The sequence below is a fragment of the Lutra lutra genome, chromosome 5, assembly GCF_902655055.1.
Source record: "Lutra lutra chromosome 5, mLutLut1.2, whole genome shotgun sequence".
Lineage (NCBI taxonomy): Eukaryota > Metazoa > Chordata > Mammalia > Carnivora > Mustelidae > Lutra > Lutra lutra.
In genome coordinates this window covers 104379827-104399680 of record NC_062282.1, presented here as the reverse complement: position 1 = coordinate 104399680, position 19854 = coordinate 104379827, and the positions used below count along the sequence as shown (strand labels likewise).

Genomic DNA, 19854 nt, shown 5'->3' with positions numbered 1-19854 from the left:
TTGGGATCAAGCCCTACATCAGGCTCCCTGTTCAGCAGAGAGCCTGCTTCCCCCTCTCTTTCTGCCTGCCTCTCTGCCTACTTGTGATCTCTGTCTGTCAAATAAATAAATAAAATCTTAAAAAAAAAAAAAAGAAAGAGAAAGAAAAACTCCATATACGGAACCTCAAAGTCAACAAAGGGGAGACCGTTTCTTCTCTGTCATGTCTGACTAAATGAGGGATTGCTAAATAAGAATCTCACCACTTCATGTTTCCTGGATACCATCTGGTCACAATAACGGATAATACAGTAAGAACACAACTATACTCCCATGTTGAACATTGCTACAGATTAATCTCATATACCTTATGTATCCTCAGAATAGAATATACCACTTTGGGAAAAATAATGTCGTTATTGAACAAACATTTCCCCAGCACCTGCTATGTTCCAGGCACTGTTTTTAATTGCTTTGAGTACACTGATGGACAGAATAAAGACCTCTTGCTCTGCACATGTGGAGGGAACAAACCACACAAAATAAGCAAGCCAATGACACAACATGCTAAAAGTGTTACGTGCTATCTACAAACAGCAGGAAGGGGTAGGCAGGAGCCAGAGTGGGTACTGGTAGCAGCATTAAGTAGAGTAGACCTGGGTGGCTCAGTGGGTTAAGCCTTTGCCTTTGGCTCAGGTCATGATCTCAGGGTCCTGGGATCGAGCCCAGCATCGGGCTCTCTGCTCAGCAGGGAACCTGCTTCCTCTCCCTCTGCCTGCCTCTCTGCCTACTTGTGATCTGTCGAGTAAATAAATTAAATCTTTACCAAAAAAAAAAAAAAAAAAAAAAAAAGGTAGAGTAGGCCTCACTAACAAATCAACAGATGCACAAATGCCTGAAGGAACAAAAAGGAAGCCTAGTCACTCTCTGAAGCAAGTATTTGTAGCAGATGGAATGGTTCTATCGGTCCCTACAGTGGGACGTGTGCCCGACATGTTCAAGGAACTCTAAGGAAGCCAGTGTGACAGGGGAGAGGGGGAGAGGGAAAGTCTAGTTCACAGCAGAGGGTTACATCAAGGTAAGGCCATGTCAGGAACTTAAATTTAGATTTCACATGAAAACTCACAACTGACTCAAAGGGAGAAACTGTGTTCTTCAGGTCTTGTTATTTTTCTACCGTTCTGATGCTTTGACAGCTAGAGCCTTGCTGACCCTGCGGAGACTGGGCCTCTGAGGGTTGGCCAATCTGTAGAGGCAGCAGAAGACTTGCCTAGGAAAGCATCCTTCGAAGGCAAACCAATCCAAAGCCCATACTCTTACCACATCTTTTAACATGCTTTAATGCATGGAACCACTCTCCACCTGCCCTCATCACTCCAGGACCAAGTACCAACAACTAGAGACAATGGCTACATCCCAGATTCCCCTGAAATGATTCATGCTAGCCAAACCTGCTTACCCTCCCCCTTATCCATTCCTTCCCACACAAGCCACAGGGGAGGTTCTTGGCCATATCTTCCCCCTGTTCTCTCCGCCTCCTGGCCAACCCTGGTGCTCTGTGTGTGGTCCTTCACGGCAAGGCGTGGCAGACTGTTAAGAACTATTTAATCACAGTACTTTCCTGATCTGTTGGCCTCACTGTACCTGATTAATAAAGTCTACATTTTTGAACAGGACTATATTATAAAAGCACTCATAAGAATTTCTTAGGGTAGTATTTAAAATTCTTCTCATTTAAGTGTGATGTATGGAACTTTTCAACCACTGCACTGTCCACTAAAGATGAATCTAACACTGCAACTAATAATGAATTAAAGTTAAAAATTTTTTTTTAGATTTTTTAAATTTATTTTTAAGATTTTATTTTTCTTATTTTTATTTTTATTTTATTTATATTTATTTACTTATATATTTATTTATGCTTATTTATTTGAGAGAATGAGAGAGAGTATGAAAGGGGAGAGGGTCAGAGGGAGAAGCAGACTCCGCACTGAGCAGGGAGCCTGATGTAGGACTCGATCCCAGGACTGCAGGATCATGACCTGAGCTGAAGGCAGTACCTTAACCAACTGAGCCACCCAGGCACACTAAAGTAAAAATTTTTTAAATAATATTCTTCCTATTTATAAAAATAAATAAATCAATAAATGAATGAATAAACAAACCTAGTTTTCTTTTCTTTTTTTTTTTAAGACTTCATTTATTTGACAGATCACAAGTAGGCAGAGAAGCAGGCAAAGGGAGAGGAGGAAGCAGGCTCTTTGCTGAGCAGAGAACCTGATGCGGGGCTTGATCCCAGGACCCTGGGATCATGACCTGAGCCAAAGACAGAGGCTTTAACCCACTGAGCCACCCAGGCACCCCAAACCTAGTTTTCTTTTTCTTTTTTTTTTTTTTTAAGATTTTTATTTATGTGACAGAGATCACAAGTAGGCAGAGAGGCAGGCAGACAGAGAGAGGGAAGCAGACTCCCTGCCGAGCAGAGAGCCTGATGCTGGACTCGATCCCAGGACCCCGAGATCATGACCTGAGGCGAAGGCAGCGCTCAACCCACTGAGCCACCCAGGCGCCCCCCAACCTAGTTTTCAATATTTCCACTCCTACATGGAAAATTTACAGGAATAAAAATATATACATTTTAGAGTAAAGTACTATAGTAATTACCTTTTTTGAATGTAATCAGGCTTGGCCTCTCTGTCCCTATCTCCCGGCACAGCTAAGTTAATGACACTCTGTTTACAGAAATTTGGAATGTGAACAAAAGAGACACAAAGGCTGGGAATTGAGACCTGTGGCTCAGTAATAATAGAGACAATAAAAAGCCTTCAACTCCTGCTGTCAACATACTCAGAGATGGCTCACTACCACAGCTTCTCAAGTCCTCCTTGAAATCTACAAAGACAAAAACTACATGAATATGTTTAATTCATTTATTTACTTGGTTGTCGGAGGCAGCTCTTACTTGTAACCAAAGAACAAAACCAAGAAGACCTTAAGCACTACAGTCCCTTTCTGTATTTAACTTTGTATTCATCAGTACTTAGTCTGTCGGAGGTGGCCATTTTAAAATATTTACTGGCCATTCACTGAGGCAAATCCAAGAGTATATACTGATGATCTATCAGATAAAAACTGGGGGTAAAAAGCTGATAGGGATGGACAGTCTAATTTCCGCTCCTAGGAAGCAAGCAGTGAGACAGTCAGGTAAAGATAAACACAATAAATGCACTACGAGTGGTGACCACACAAGGGTATGGACATGACGCTAAAATAAGAATCTAGGTACAGAAGGAAACAATTTTATCAATGTAACTGCACTGCCATAAACACATCGAAAGAGCAGAAAATCTGATCTGGGGACAATGAGCCTGGGACAATGAGGCCACACCTTCCTTCTAGGACAGACCTAGGTCTGCGTCCTGTCCAGAATCAAAACACAAGTATAGGCAATCCTTGCATCATGTAGTAGGGTCAGACACTAAAAACCACCACAAACAGGTAATCTTAAACAATGGTAAAAATGACTGCCCTAGGACCTTAGAAATTTTTTTCCAAACATGAAAACTTTGTGTCAGTTATAACTGTGTGAAATAAAGTAAAACGTTTTTTTCAGGATGCTGTAAATTAAGACATTTTCTTTTTAAAAAGAACTCAGTGTAGCTTCAACAGTGTGTGCCTTCTCCAAATCAGATAAATTGAGGATGCAGTGTGTAAGCCTCTCTTCTATGCCGTGGTGTATTATAAAGCCCTAAGCCTGGGTCAGCTCCAGGGTCTTATCCAATATTTTGTCCTCCCCACTTTCCATGCCATGAAATATCCCCCTTGAGTTCAATTAGCATACAGTTTTACTTTCTCTGTGACATCTCATTCTTTTCACCACAACCACTTTGCTCACAGATGCCGCTCATCACTGCAAGCTGACCTCGCTGTGGCCCCAGATCTAGAACACCTCCATGCGACAGTGTCAACATCCCCACGGTCAGCCCACCCTCCTCGAACCTCATTTACATTCAACCTCAACTTCCCTCTGGCATTATGAATGTGCATTTCTTTGATGCACTTTCATCTCTGTTGGCCACTTTCTTCTCTTGATGCTCTATCTGCGTACAATGCCATGTGGGACACCGGATGGCAACAGCTACTCACTTGGTTTCTGTGCTTGAGTGGAAGAACAGGTAGGCAAGTACCAATCACGAAGACTTTAAGAAAGGGAATGTGATTGGTGACTGATGGGGCTACACATCTGTCAATACCACAGTGGTGTGTGGACTCCCGTGTTAGCAACCAAATATGTATTTACTGCAATTGCTCAATGAGAACACCAATGTAATTGCAATCTAAAACATGCTGTGGGGATCTGGTAGGATTTCTCTTAACTCTGAAATCTGCACATATTAAAACTGTACAAAGCTAGGGCTACCTCTACTGCTTTTCAAATGTAACTACCAAGACCCCGAACTCCACGCAAGTCCTCTCTCTTCCTGCAGAGAGAGGACTGCCTACACCTCGTTAGAGCCACGGTATTTTACTCATCTCTCCATTCTAACTAGAATGAGGAAGTAAGGGCTGACCCCAGGCAGGGCTAAGAGAATCAAGTGCAGAGAGATAACACACACCACAGGTCAGTAGGGTGGGGGTATACCAGGGGCAATGACAAGAACAGAGGCTAGGACTCTCTGGACTCCTCTGGGGGTGACCCATCACCCACCCATCCAGCAGCAGAGCCAGACTCCCATCTCCCAAGTCCTCCTTCTGTGAGCTTGCCATGGCTCCCGTGGCTGTTCCCCTGCTTTGCTGGAAATCCAGCAAATACAACCAATTCCTTTGATAAGTTTCATCAACCAATACTGACAAGCACCTTTGAGGAGAGCAATCCTCAGTCTTGGAGAGTCAAATTAGAATGTAAGTTCTCTGGTGAAGGCTAAAGTATGAAAAACATGAAAACATGAAGTAATACAACTTCTCCTCAGCCAGAAGAACATAAACATTCCTTATCACTATTCTTTATCAGTAAGAATGCCTCTACACATCTCTGCATGGATTCCCAACATCTACTATTATGCATCGATTTTCAAAATACTTGGTTTGGCATTAAGCAAATCTTGCTAACAAGCAGCTCCTGGAATAGATTACATGGATAGATTATTTTAGTTGTATCCATACCCTACACTATTGTCAGTCTGGGGGAGGGGGAGGATTCGGTAGGAACAAATGGTATGAAAGCTTTTCTTAAATGGCCCTAGAAAAGTGATGCTAGTTACAGGTACAGTTTGATGAGAATTTAAGGCCCAGCCATTATGTTAAAAGTACTTTAAACACAGGATCTTATTCAATAACCCTTTAACAATTCTTAGAGGTGTGAATTACCACCAATTTGTAAATCTGGAAACAAAGGGTTAGAATGGATAAGAGAATGGCCTACAGCCCCACAACTATCAATATTTGAACTGAGGTCAGCCTGACTCCACAGCCTGTGTAATCATGTTAGTTTTTTTTGTTGTTGTTACTCCCTAAATATGGGGCCAAAATTCCTACCAACTCTGTAATTTCATGGAACTGGCTGGGCTAGGCAGAAGCTAGGACTTGGCAGTACGGTTAAGGACAGACAGGATAGGATATGTAAGGATAGCTCCCCATGAGGCCACATGAGCTCCAGTATTTAACAGTTCCAGACAATTTGTATCCGTATCATATGGAAGAAAAAAATTTTAAAAGCTAAGTACTGCCTTGGTAGGAAAAGCTTAGGCCACAGCTCTGAGTATCACTTACAAATCCAGTTGAAAAGCCCAGCTGGAGTGGGAGGAGAGGGGAGGACAGCGCTCTAGGCAGAAACACGTCAATTCTACACACTCAACAAGTAAAAACCTTCGAGGCATTGATGAAGAAAAGGCCATATCATTTTGAAATGTTGATATTAATCTTTTACCTCATAACATTTCCCCTACTTTTAATTTTCTTGCCAACACTGGAAAATAGGGCTTTTACTGTGAGTCACAGCCACTCCCCCAGGAGAGAGGTCCTCTATGACACCATGCAGTACTTTTCTCCAACATCCCCCCACCCCCCCCATTCTACTTCTCACACTGCTCCTGCCAGCTCACTGAGGGCGGGCAGAGCCCCATGTTCCATGTCCTGACATGGGCGGAAGTTTCCCTGAGTGAACTTAGAGATGAACCCTCAAAAGCAACCCTATCCTCAAGTGTTCTTATCAACAAGCACCTTGCAAGCCCTGAGCACTCTGGTGGATGTAGCTCATTAACATTTTCAGTATGCCACTGCACCCACGAAGGGCATTTTTTCCAGGTCAGGGGGAAAACAAAACAAATACAAAGGCTCTAGGACATAGTAGAATTTTTGTAAGAACAGTTACAGTATCAGTAAGCACAAAAACACTTAAATTGGTGTCACGGTCCCTTAAGTTGGAGCGTTACAAATAATAGAAGTGACTGAGCAGAACTCTGGCTGGTCAGAGAGCCCTGTGCAGTCTCTCTTCCTTTCTAGCACCTATTACTGCAGCCTTGAACACACAGGTGCTCTGCCCATTGTTTCTGGATGGACCAATGAAACCACGTTTCAATACGACCAAGGAGTAATGGCATCATCTGGGGCCAAACTCATGTGATAGGAATCAGGCAGGGTACATAGTAGCACTAGAAACATTCCAGCTCTTGCACTGGGTGATGATCTCACCGTGTCTGTTTTGTTATCTCCTAGCTTACGCATACAAACTAAAAATAAATACAAAATTATAGACAACGGTTTTTTCAGTAATGGTGTAGAGCTCTCAGTGGGAATTTAAATCCTACCAAAGACTAGATCACAATTGATAGGACTGAATACAGTATCTCTGTCACAAAATTTGACTGTCAAGTATGCATATTAAAAAATTACTGAAGGTTGGCCACCAAAAAAAGAAAGAAAGAAACACAACCTATTTTTAAAACCAAAAATTCTGAAAATTGCCAATTTGACAGAAAGCAGAAATATAAAGATTTCTGGTTAAGAAGATAGAAAATGTAAAACTAATTGTATCATTAATCACACTCGATGTAAACAGAATGAATTAACTCATTAGAAGCAAAAAAATCAGATTAGGGAAAAATAAAAGCTATGTGCTGCTTACAGTATGCATATTTAATATAAAGTTATAAAGAAAAACTGAAAATGAACAGCAAAAACATATCAGAAGAAAGTTAACCAAGAAAAGCTCATGTAGCAACATTACCAGCAGATTAAACAATGTGAGGCAAAAGTTCAAAAAGACATCTCATAATAAAAGTGATGGTCACCAGGAATATATAATAATGAAGGACACATAGTAACACCAGAGTCAAACATCATCAAGTATTAGCTGATACTGACAACACAGTCATTGCCATAGAAAACTGAAAAAAAAATTGGTCAAAAATAAGATATAGTTTGAACAGCATAATTAGTAAGGTTGAATTAATTCATGTATATAGAATCTCCTATTCAAATAGAGATATATCTTTAAAAGCTTTTTGTTGTTTATTAATTTCAAAATTGGTTCCATTATTGCCCAAACAAGTTGCAATAAAGAAACAGTAACAGGGGCGCCTGGGTGACTCAGTGGGTTAAGCCTCTGCCTTCGGCTCAGGTCATGATCTCAGGGTCCTGGGATCGAGCCCCACATCGGGCTCTCTGCTCCACGGAGAGCCTGTTTCCTCCTCTCTCTCTCTGCCTGCCTCTCTGTCTACTTGTGATCTCTATCTGTCAAATAAATAAATAAAATCTTAAAAAAAAAAAAAAGAAACAGTAACAAAGGTATCAAATTGAATGGAGGATGATACAGTCTTTTCAACAAGTGAAGCTAGAACAAGTAGGCCTCAATAGGAAGATAAAAAATGAGATTTCATGTCCTTTTCATTCCATACAGCAAAATGAACTTGAGGTTGATTATAGATCTAAAATTAATTGTTAAACAGTAGTTTCTAGGGAAAAAAAAAAAGAAATTATCTTCAACCTGGGAATAATGGTTCTGAGAATACAACAAGGAAGAATCTTCAGAAATGATTAATTAGGTCACATCAAAATTAAATTTTGCTCAAAACCAAAGTTAAGAAAATTTACAGAAAAACCAGATTGGAAGAAAATACTCCCAAAATCTGACAAAGGACTTGGGATAAGAGTATATGAAGAATTACAATTTGGTAATGTTTTAAAAGTCAATCCAATTAAAAATAAAAAGATTTAACCAAACATTCACAAAAGATAAAAGAATGGCAGTAAGTCAATAAAGTGCTCAACATTATTAATCATGGAGGAATGCAAATTTAATTCACCATAAGATAAATAGCTAAAATTAAAAGACTGAAACACCAATTATTACCAAGGATTTGGAGTAACCACAACTCATATTGCTTATAGGAGTACATAACATTAACAACACATTTTGAGAGGACATATAGAAATCTCTTAAAAAACTACATACATCATTGTTTGAGTTTCTAGCAAAACAACCAGACAAGTAAAATGAAATAAAAAGGTATTCAAATTGGAAAGGAAGAATTAATGGCATGACCTTGTAGATAGTTCTAAAGAATCCACAAAGAAGTCTGAGAGCTAATACAAGAGCCTGATCAGCAAGGTTCCAAGATACAAGATAAATAAAAATAAATTGTATTTCTATATACTAGCAATGAATAACCCAATAATAAATTAAGGAAATAATTCCATTAGCCACAGAATCAAAAAGAATAAAATATTATAGGAAAAATAACCAAACATCCAAAACATACAATAAATACTATAAAACATTATTGAAAGAAGAAAATTGAAAGAAAGGTAAAAATCTCCGGATTAACAAATCGGGAGACCAAAATGTGAACACAGTAATACTTGCAAAATCAATTTATAGACTTACTGCAGTCACTTAGGGGATTCACACTTTGCAGCACAGCAATAAGGATAGTGTCATACTGAATAGGACAGACATATTTACACCAATGGAAGAGAACTGAAAATCTAGAGATAAACCTTTACAATTATGGCCAGTTGACTTTTGAGAAATATGCCAAGACAATTCAATGGGGGAAAGAATATGGGGAAACAAATGGTGCTACGACAGCTCAACATCCACGTGTAAAACAATGAAGCCCTATCTCACACCATATACAAACATTAACTCAAACTGGACCACAGAGCTAAATGTAGGAGCTAAAAGTCCTCGAAGAAAACAGAGGAGTGTATCTTTGTGACCTTACATTAGGGAACAGACTCTTATATAGGACAGCAAATGACGGTGAAAAAAGAAAAATTTCCTAAGGATGCCTGTAGCCTGATGCCTTTCAAATAAAGCTTAAAAATACCCCAAAGCAAAGCAGTTATTATGAATGGACACATACATATGTAGAGTAAATATACAAACACCCAGCATAATAAATTTCCAAGTAGTGGTTACTTCTAGGGATGAGAAGATTTCGTGGTGGCAGGGGGACAGAAGGATAATTAAGGGTAATTTTTGTTTCTTTAAAAAAAAAAAAAAACTTCAAACAGAAAAAAATATACTGCTAATATTTGATGAAAGTGGTATGGTGCTACCCATGTACCTTTATGAATATTTGAAATACTTTATGATTAGACAAATTACATTTTCTAAAGGAATGAGACAGCCTTATCATGATCATTAATTTCCAGTGCAGCACAGGGCAAAAATTAAAGTAAATTAAACTAATTGATCTAAAACTCCACGAATCTCAAGAAATATTCAGGAAATTGCTTTGGGAATAAACACTATTATTAGATCCTTTGTCATTGCCTTTATTCAAAATGGAGAACAAAGTACACGCTCCCGGAATGATCACTGGAATTTTCCACTTGTTTGTATTCTATACAAATAGTTGGGGCTTATGTTTATTTTAGTAAATTCTTTTTTCTCTCTTTACTCCTAAATTTGTTTTCATCAAATTTTCCCAAGCTTAAATTTCTTCCTTTTATTTTTTTCCTTTCCCTAGATTTGTATTTCCTTTCCTAAGCAACAATAAAACATTATTTTCTTTTCCATTTGCTCATAAACCAAACAGTACATTTCCTTGTTTGGTTTTTCACTTTCAACTACATGTTTGGTTTGCTTACTTTTTTTTTTTTTTTTGGCATATTCACTTTTCCAAGTACAAGACATGCTTCCAGGTGTTAAGAAGCTACTTTTTTTTTTTTTTTAATAGGGAAAAGTCTCATTTCTTTAGGCCCATCAGGAAGATGTGCAAGCAGATGGGGATTCAACAATAAGCACTTTCTACTTAAAAGGGTACAAACCCCTCCATGCATGTTTCTCTCAAGGGGCCAAGGGATGCTGAAGGCTGTAGGGAGGACAGGTGTCAAGTTGCTACCATTATTACCATGGGGCGAGGGCCAGAGGCACCCGGCCTTCTCTTCCTAGAGCCAGCTCCCTCCATGTTACAGAGTCTAGACCACTGCCTGGTTCAAGTCACGGAGGACGAGGAAGGGGAGCCTCTTGTCATCTTTTCAACCCAGCCAACAATGGTTGTCCTTTACTGGGATGGTCTACTGCCAAGTAGTCTTCTGGCCACTCAATACAACTTCACTGAACTCATTCCCCATGAGAGAGGGGAATAGCTCTACTTCATGGACAGGGCACTGGGTCAAGAGATCAAGCAATATAACCAAGATCACACAGCTTTGCTACCTGGCTGGAAGAGCCAAGATTCATGTCCAACTGCAGCTCGTGGCAAATGCCTGGCCATCTGCCACACATGCCTTCTTTCCCTTTCCAGCTGCCGCAGGGTGTGGAACAGACCGGTTTTTTGGTGGAACAGTTGCTCTCCCTCCCAAGCCACCACAGGCCCTACCAACTCTATTTACGCTCACGACAGGATGATGTCCAAGTCCTCAAGGAAATGACTGGGTTCATCAAGTATGGCATTAATAGCAACAAGCATTTACGCAGAGGCATATGTATGCAGTATTTATGTACACATAGGTGTGTCTGCAGGGGCGAGGCTGGCTACCTGCTGTGGGATTGAAAGAGCCCTTCTGAGGGTGCTCCTATAACCACACGCTCCAAACACAGAGTCCCACGAGTAACAGAGGCCTACCTGAATTGGATCCTGCGTCAGTCTCATGGGCCCAATGCGCACCTCCGCAGAAGAGACCTGCTAAATAAGCAACAGCACATTAGGTGTGTCAAGTCCGACTCCAAGCACTGGCAAGTTCTTCCTTAGAATATTACAGGATACTCCTTTGTAGACACTGCAGACAAGGATCCCACTTACTAACACGGAGACAGTTTATAAAACATACACAGTATAATCCTGGTTTTGTTTAACAATACCTACATTTATAGCCATTGAAAATGTCCCGGAGGATACCCTCAAACGCCAAGGAGTGGATTTCAGGTTGTTTTTACTCTAAGTACGTGGATCTTTATAATAAACAAGTACTGCTTTACCAGAGAAAACTGACGATTACTTTCAGCACACCTACTATGTGCTCAGCACCAAGCAAGACAGTTCTTACTCTAAAATCTCAAGGAAGCTTTGCGCAGTGGCAGTATCGTAGCCAATGAGGTTTATCCAAGGCGCGATTATTGCTAATTAAAATCTCAAGGAGATGTTTTTCTCAAATGTGAAAGCTATAACATTTGAAGAGCTGTTCCTCTACTTACTTCTTAGTTTTCTTATGTCCAGGCTTTCATACGAGGCAGACAGATTATTCTTACCCATGTTTACCATGAATAAACTCATTGGAATTACCCTTCCTTGGGGGAAGCCGATCCCATGACTGCAAGAGGCAAACGGTGCCCCACGACTCAGTCCAGGAAGGAGCTTAGGTGTTGAGCGGCCAACACCATCTAACTGCCTTCTGCTCCAAGCATAGAGCCAGTCTTTGTAGTAACTTTGCTTGGATTTCTCCAAGTGACTCTTTCTAGGTAACTGTATTAAGGGTCTTGACCTCACCTCCACAGACCCAATTTTGTTTTCGTCCAAGAGGAAGCCATCATTTTGCCATGGCTTGGAAGCTCGTCCTGCATTCTACAGACTGGTTGGGCCCCCGTCAGTCAGAGGGAACACCTTCAGCAAGCATACAAGGTCACAGGACTGCAGGTAACTCAGGGAATCAAGGGCCAGAGGATGCTTTTGTCAGTTAACAACAGCAGAACTTTCTTTGAATTCTAATTCTGAAAACTAAGAATTTCCCTTTCTCCTTGCTTCCCTTTTCTCCATGCTTAATTCCTGGTGGGCGTGGTGTGAATCTTCTCCAAAACAGGACTGAATTGCTGATATTCCAGGATCCCTCAACCCCGGCTGCTCTGTGTGAAGCAATCATGCCAGGGGCTTGGGCCTCTCACCAACCCCGCCAGCAAACAGCGCAAAGCCACACAACAGTACCCTGCAAAGTGTTACTGCTGATACCAGCACCCAGCATATATACACAGGCTGAAGAATGACTCCACTGAAAAACCAGGGATATGAGGCCTCCTGGGTCACTGGGACTCAGCATCTAGCACCGGAGCTCCACTCGGACACAGTGTTTATTTCTGAAACAGACATGGTCCTAAAGGCAATTTAACTGCCAGAATTTTACTAAAAACTTAATAATTAAGAAGTAAAACCAATTTGATATAGGAAGATCAAGTCGACTGATTATCTAGGGTAGACTTTCACTGTCCTTGTGATCTCTCTTGGGTTCATGGCACCCACACACCTAAGTTCCCCTACAACAAGGCTACAGGTTTTCTCCAGCAAAACTGGCTCCCAAAGGGGTCACCCAGGGGCAGGAAAAAAAAAATCAATGAAATATGTAATACAAAGTTTAAAAGGAATAAAATAAAAAGTGACTCACTTTGGAAGGCTAAGGGACGGGGAAGGATCCCTATTATAAGAAGGGCACAGACTGCCCCAAAAACAGTTCACTCCTAACCAACCATTTCTATCCAAGTTTGTAAATAACCAAGATGTGTACCAAGTACTTAGAGAAGTACTGTGTGTGTGTGTGTGTGTGTGTGTGTGTGTGTGTGAGAGAGAGAGAGAGAGAGAGAGAGAGAGAGACTGACAGCTCACAATACGTTCCTGATGAAATCTCTCTAGAACAGACCCTATGAAATAGTGTAATGACTATTGACACACAAATGGCTGGATTCTCTTAAAATAATTTTCATTATTGTCTCCTACTCATTAAGGCCCAGAGGATCTTCTTATATTTTAGCTTTTTCTGTAACTGAATTTAGACAGGGCACAGGTCAAGTCACTTTTTACATAGGTCTCTTGGGATAAAAGCCCTGAAAAGCAACATTTATGGGTCTTTATTATCAACATTAAAAAGGAAGTCAATTCTATTTTCCCTTTATGTAAGGAAATAATGACTAATTTGTAGTAATTATGAAATAAAGTCCTTATGTTGTTGACAACACTGTTAAAGATCTTCAACTATCATTTTTTGTTATGCATTTTATGTCTTTAGAAAAGATGATTTTGTTGGAACTATCGAGTGAGTTCTGTAGGTTAGCTTCCTAGGGACTGAAGTTTTGAAAGAGGAGGAAGAAGAGCTCTGACGGGAGGAGAAATACCTTCTGAATCACTTCTGATCACAATTCAGAAGAAGGGGGAAGGAAAAAACCCCTGAAGTTTATTATCTCATTGGTATGTGGTAAAATTTTTCGTGTAATTTTCTTTTAATTTTGGGATGTAAATTTAACTTTTTAATTTTGCACTAATGAGGGAACAGACCCAGAGTTGAGAAGATGGTGAAAAACTCCTATCATGGGTTAGATAATGTAGTAGGAGCTTAACATGTATTTTCGCACTTAATTCAAGATCCATTTCATTATTTGAGCTCTGATTTAGAATAGGCTCAGTTATACTGTGGTATCAAAGAGACCCCAAATCTCAGTGGCCTAATAACATAAAGACTTTTTTTATTCATACGAAATTCACTATGGCTCCAGGTGACTTTTCAAAGCAATTCCTCCTTGCGGTTACTTAGAAGTCCAGGCCAAGACAAGGTCAAGGGGAAAGTCACAGGAGACTCAGGCATGGATTCTTAAAACCTCTGCCTGAAAGTTACACACAGTACTTTCCCTAAGCCCATTTGCTGGAGCTAGTCACGTGGCCTCACTTCATTGCAAGGGGAAGGGAAATCTAAGGAAGCCACGGGTGGTAGTTACATAGGCCTTTTTAATCTTTGCCAGGAGGACATGTGACAATCCTGTGAACACTCCTTCAGCCTCCGGCTCTCTCCCAGGGGCTGTGCTTGGCGCTTTCACAGGAGTGACCTTAGCAGGAGAGAGGCAATGGCCACTGAGTGCCAGTGTGGAATTTTCAAAATGACACCTGACCTAGAACACACCCTTTTCCTGCTCAACAGCAAAGACCCTCCAACTGTCTTCCACAACCATAAGAGTCGGCTGTCTGCAGCCAGCCTTTGAACCTCTGCCTGATCCAGTTCAGCAGGAAGCTGCCACTGGAGGCAGAGCTCAGGACACCCCACTACAAGTTTGCTTGACCTTTTCCAAGCACCCTGCCTCTCCCATCTTTACCCACTTCCTCCCAAGCCCACTTCTCTACCTCCACCACCCAGCTCAGGGCCTCCATTTATCAGCTCCTTTAGTCCTGACCTACACTTAGCTTCCTGTCTCTTGGCTTCCCTTTTCCTTCTTAGGCTGCACTCCCATTCATCGGACCTGGGCTTCCATGTCCAAGAGAGGTCAACGATCTTAACAAAATGGCAGCACTTCTCCTTGCCAGCTCTGAGGGCAGGCATGAGACAGTGACCAACAGAGGCCAACCTGCATCTTTCTATTCAGAGCAGCTGCCGGCTGCAGAGCTCTGTTTCTGACACAGGAGCCTACTGCCTGCCTGTCATCAATCTATGAAAGAGTATTTATGAACATGAACAGGAGACCATTTACTGATGTCTCTGTAACCAAACCAAGATTCCCTACTTCAAAGAGTGAACTCGGAGCAACTGCAGAGGCACAGATTCCCAATTAGTGTATGAGCTCTATTAGGTTCTATTAATATAGTACATTCATTTGGAAGCATGATCTTTCTTCACAAATACAAACACAGATAACTACTCGTCAAAATATACAACCACAGAAGAGATTAACTTGACTTTGAAATTTAAAACTTCTATTCACCAAAAGACTAAAGCAAAAAGCAAAAAAACCCTCCAATAAAAAGGAAAAAAAGGAGAGCCCAAAAGACAGAAGATCTAAAATTCAGGAAATAATCACATATTAGTAACCAGAACATAACAAAAAAGTCTAAAAACAATCCTTGAAAAGACAGCCAAGAAGAAAGTTGAGCAACAGGGGAGGGGAAAAAAAAAAAAAAAAACTTCAGGAGAAGGAAATATAAGCACGAAAAGATGCTCAATCTCTAGTAATCAGGAAAATAAGTTTCAATTACAATGAGATGTCATACCTAGCTATTTAATAAAAGCAAAAAATGGTAGAATTAAGAAATTAAACAGTTTCATGGGCCAAAAGGTTGACCCATAGGAACTCATACATTGCTGTTGAGTGTGTAAATTGCTTCAGCCACTTTGAAAAGTACTTTGGGGATTCCTAATAAAGATGAAAAGGCATGTATCCTACAATCCAATTCCTATGTGATTTCTGTGGGTTTCTCTGTGGGATATAAGGAGGCATTTACAAAAATATTTGGAGGGGTCTGCTTCTCCCTCTCCCTCTGTCCCTCCCTGCCCCATTCATGCTCTCTCTAAGATAAATCCAAAATAATTAACTATAGTTTAGGAATATTGTATCAGTACAGAGAAAAGCTTATAAATTCCCAGTTAAGGCAAGAGTCCCATTGGTGGAAAGGAAAAGGGGATTTATGTAGGGAAGGAATTACCAGGGGCTTCAACTACTGTTCATGGTTTTTTTTTTTTTTCTCTTTTTAAGCAGTGAGTTGTGACTACATAGGTGTTTATTGAATTATTTTTTCTCATTTGTTGTTTATCTTCAAACTGCAGAATAAATTTATCATATATTCATTTTATTGGAAGTCTTTTCTATTTTTGAGTTAACATTAACTGAGCAGTAACCACTAGACAAAGAACCTATATATATGTATTTCTTTCCTACTATATTTGTTAAATGTCTCAGAATATGGATATAATTTCCTTGAAACTCAGTAAAATGAAACCCTAGAGAAGTGGTCTGGGACTCAGGGGTCCTTGCTCAAAATAACTGCTCCTTGCCTCATTATGAAGGGGCTTATGAACCCCCCAAGCAGCAGCTCATGTCATGGTCACAGCAACCTCACTTCCTTAACAGCTAAAGAACTTCAACCTCTGGGGTGCCTGGGGGACACAGTCAATTAAGTGTCCAACTCCTTCTTCCAGCTCAGGTCCTAATCTCATAGGTCGTTAGATTGAGCCCCACTGGGCTCTGCGCTCAGTGCACAGTCTGCTTGGGAGTTTCCTTCTGTCCCTCCCTTAAGCTTGCACTTCCTCTCTAAAATTAAAAAAAAAAAAAATCTTTCAAGAAAAAAAGAAAAGAAAAGGACTTGAAGCTCCATCACAATTTGACACCTCACCCAAGGGGCTAGAGTTGAGATTTAAGCCCAGACCACCTTACTCAGAAGGCCATGCTCTTATATATTCACTTACATTTTTATTTGTTCTAGAAAAGTCTTAAGATGCTATGCAAAGAAACTAAGTCAAGCTTTTAAAATGATAAATGAAAGCTCTGGCTGAATAACACTGAGCATAGGGCAAATGAAGTGGGAAGCTCAGTATGTACAGCCTATGCCATAGCCAACACAGCTGTCAGTCAAAGAGGGAGACACGGCTTTGTGCCCAAGAGGAGACAATAATGGGCTTCTTGGCACTGTGTCTTACAACGCCCCCAACAGATGCCTTCCCCTCCATTCCCCAGTCACTGGCGTCAACAAGGCTGCTCTTTCTCAACAGGTACCACTGCTACCCTCCACTAAGCAGAAAAGCTGGAAACACTGCAGTGAGAAAGGATAGAGGCCATCAAGGCCATCCTCAGGTTAGCAAGGAGGTGGTTAAAAAAAAAATCAACACCGAGATGCCTGGATGCCATCAGATCTTAACACAGAAAATGTGATCAGCATAGTCTAATGGAGACAGCGTCCACACCACCCACATAAATCAGATGAAGGAAATTATTTAAATGATATACTCACTTCATCTATAGCCATGGGAAAAGAACTCTGCCTGATATCAATTAGATGTTAAAAGAAAAAGAAAAAAAATGGTCAAGAATATAATCCACGAGGGACGCCTGGGTGGCTCAGTGGGTTAAATGTCTGCTTTCAGCTTAGGTCATGATCCCAGGGTCCTGAGATCAAGCCCTGCGAGCCCCCATCAGGTCCCCTGCTCAGCAGGGAGCCTGCTTCTCCTCCGCCTGCACCCCACCCGCCCACCCCACTCCATCCCATTCTCTTTCTGGCTATCTTGTTCTCTCAAATAAATAAATAAAATCTTTAAAAATATATATAATCCACGAAATGGTTGAGTACCCAAAGAAGGTGAGCACAAGGAAGCCCTACAGAAAATCAGCTTTGGAGGAAAACAAAAACCCAGCTGCACTCATATTATGATTATGTCAAAAAGGCTTTCCACTATACATGCAGTCCAAAAATCAAGGCATCACCGTTCATAAATGTAACAATTCTGCCAGTATCACCAGGTTGAATATGTATAAACGTAACACCATTTCCATATGCCAAAGGTCAAACCCAGAGTCTGACTTGGAAAGCAGAGGAATTTAAAGGCAACCGCAAAAGGTGACATCCCTCAACTCACTTTTAGTAGGGATATTACTGATAATAAAACTGCCCAATGGCTTCAAGCATCTACAATTACATTGTGTAACAGACGACGAACTAAGCACAGTTGATCTCTAATTATTCAGGAGGCAGTTATCCAGACTGTGGAAAAACCCAAGCATTTCTGATGCCTTTCCAGCCTGCTGTGTGCCTTTTCGTGAACATAAAATGAAGGCAAGAGAAAGTAAAGGGGGATGATATTCAAATCAGTCAATTCTGCTACATGGCCAGCAGTTCTGGTAAACAGATTGGATGGGCAAGGGAACAGAAACCATCTGCTAAAAATGAGTTTTGAGATTTCCTGTGGATTTCAATTATCCACACTGCCCCTGTCCTAAATTTTATCACTGATAAGTTAGAGTTGCCTTAAAGAGCCAATAGCAAAACGTCTCCCCTGCTCAGCTATAGGACAATCTCACACTGTGGCCCCGGTGACCCTGAAATAACTCTATTTTTTTCACCACACCTAGTATTGCATCAAATATTCAGCCACATGTGCTTTCCCGATTCTAGTGTGTCAGGGCCACTCACACTGACATAAAATGCAACCATGAGTCCCTGAGTCCATGGATCACATGGACATTGGCATTAAAGAATCAGTGTCAAGCAAATTCTCAAATTTAAAAAAAAATCCCATTTAAAATTAAGTAACTCAGGGGCTCCTGGGTGGCAGAGTTGGTTAAGCGTCTGTCTTCAGCTCAGGTCATGATATCAAGGTCCTGGATGGAGCCCAGCCCCTGGTCAGGCTCCCTTCTCAGTGGGGAGTCTGCTTCTCCCTCTCCCTGCGGCTCCCCCTGCTTGTGCTCTCTCTGTCAAATAAGTAAATAAATCAAACTTAAAATTAATTCATGAGAAGTCTCTTGTAAAATGCAAAAGCCCCTTTTGTGTGTGTGTGTGTGTGTGTTTTTTAAGATTATTTATTTATTTATTTGAGATAGTACAAGAGTGAGAGAGAGAGAGCGAGCACAAGCATGGGGAGCAGCAGGTAGAGGGAGAAGCAGACTCCCTGCCGAGCAGGGAGCCTGATGTGGGGCTCAATCCCAGGACTCCAGGATCATGACCTGAGTTGAAGGCAGACGCTTAACCAACTGAGCCACCCAGGCGCCCCCAAAAGCCCATTTTGAAATACAGCTTGACCTATTTGGTATAAACAATTATTTCTAAACAGTTATTCATAGAAAGTACAATTCATATCCTAAAAATGTTAAGACTGAAGTGAGACACTACATAATTAAAACCACAACACAATCATCAGAAAGCCAGCAAGCAAGACAGTCACCTGAGATTGTATCCCAAGAGCCCTGAGACCCCTACTCTAAGATTGCAGCCAGTGGCAGCCAAGTCTCTCCCATGCCCCGGCCCTCTGGTTCCACAGGGGCTTACATCAAAAGTCACGGGATAGCTCCCGCCATCTTGTTTCTTCTTTTCCAAAATATTTTTACAATCTAGAGACAAGGACGAGGGAGCACTAGAAGGGCAGAAACGGCCTTTGCACAGGGGTGCAGCTGGGCAGAGGAAGGAAGCCTACCGCAGCACTCTCCTTTCCCCCAGAAACCCAGAGATTTAGAGAGGGGTAAGGAACAAATGTGTCCACTGATGGAGGAAAAAAAAATTTTTTTAAACTCCAAAGTGCACACACACACACACAAATTAAATCCCTAAAGGTTACTTTTGACTTAGCCAAAGTACACTTCTTTAAAAACGTAGTTGAAACTCACCACCTAACTTGGATCCTCACATCTTCCTCTTCCTTTGGCTGGAAAAAAGGCTGAATTCCACTCTCATAGCCCAGAAGAAGGGAGGTGAGAAGCTCCCTTTTATACTTGTTCTAAAGCTCCGCCTACAGGCTCACTCGGGTGAGCCTCCGGCTCTCACCTTTTTGTACTCAAGACATTAAAATACCCTCAGAGAGCACAGTGCTCTGCAATCAGTTCAATAATGGTGGTAAGAAATTGGCCAGCAGTGCCTGCAGGGAGCTATGGGAACCCAGGCAAGACACATTTAGCTTCATCTGGGAATTCAGGCAAACTTCTAAGAAGATCACAGCAGACCTCAATGATAAAGGAGTGGGAACTAGTCAATTGAAGACTGT

At 41.1% G+C, this 19854-nt stretch overlaps 1 protein-coding gene and 1 non-coding gene across 6 annotated transcripts in view; one reads left to right on the top strand and one right to left on the bottom strand.

The window, feature by feature from the left end:
- PDE8B (phosphodiesterase 8B) overlaps window positions 1-19854 on the bottom strand; it is a 284085-nt gene that overhangs the window by 132458 nt on the left and 131773 nt on the right. For 3 of the 5 annotated variants that reach the window (XR_007127458.1, XM_047730026.1, XM_047730023.1), the window contains exon 2: window positions 11055-11114. Coding sequence is in view for 4 of the 5 variants with exons in the window: in XM_047730026.1 (XP_047585982.1) it covers window positions 11055-11114 (60 nt within the window). In the remaining variant the exon portion in view is untranslated. The remainder of the gene's footprint in view (window positions 1-11054; window positions 11115-19854) is intronic. The other 2 variants (XM_047730027.1, XM_047730024.1) reach the window with 1 other exon arrangement.
- On the top strand, window positions 11492-11632 carry LOC125101356 (U4 spliceosomal RNA). The gene has a single exon (XR_007127794.1). It is a non-coding gene; the product is annotated as a U4 spliceosomal RNA (small nuclear RNA).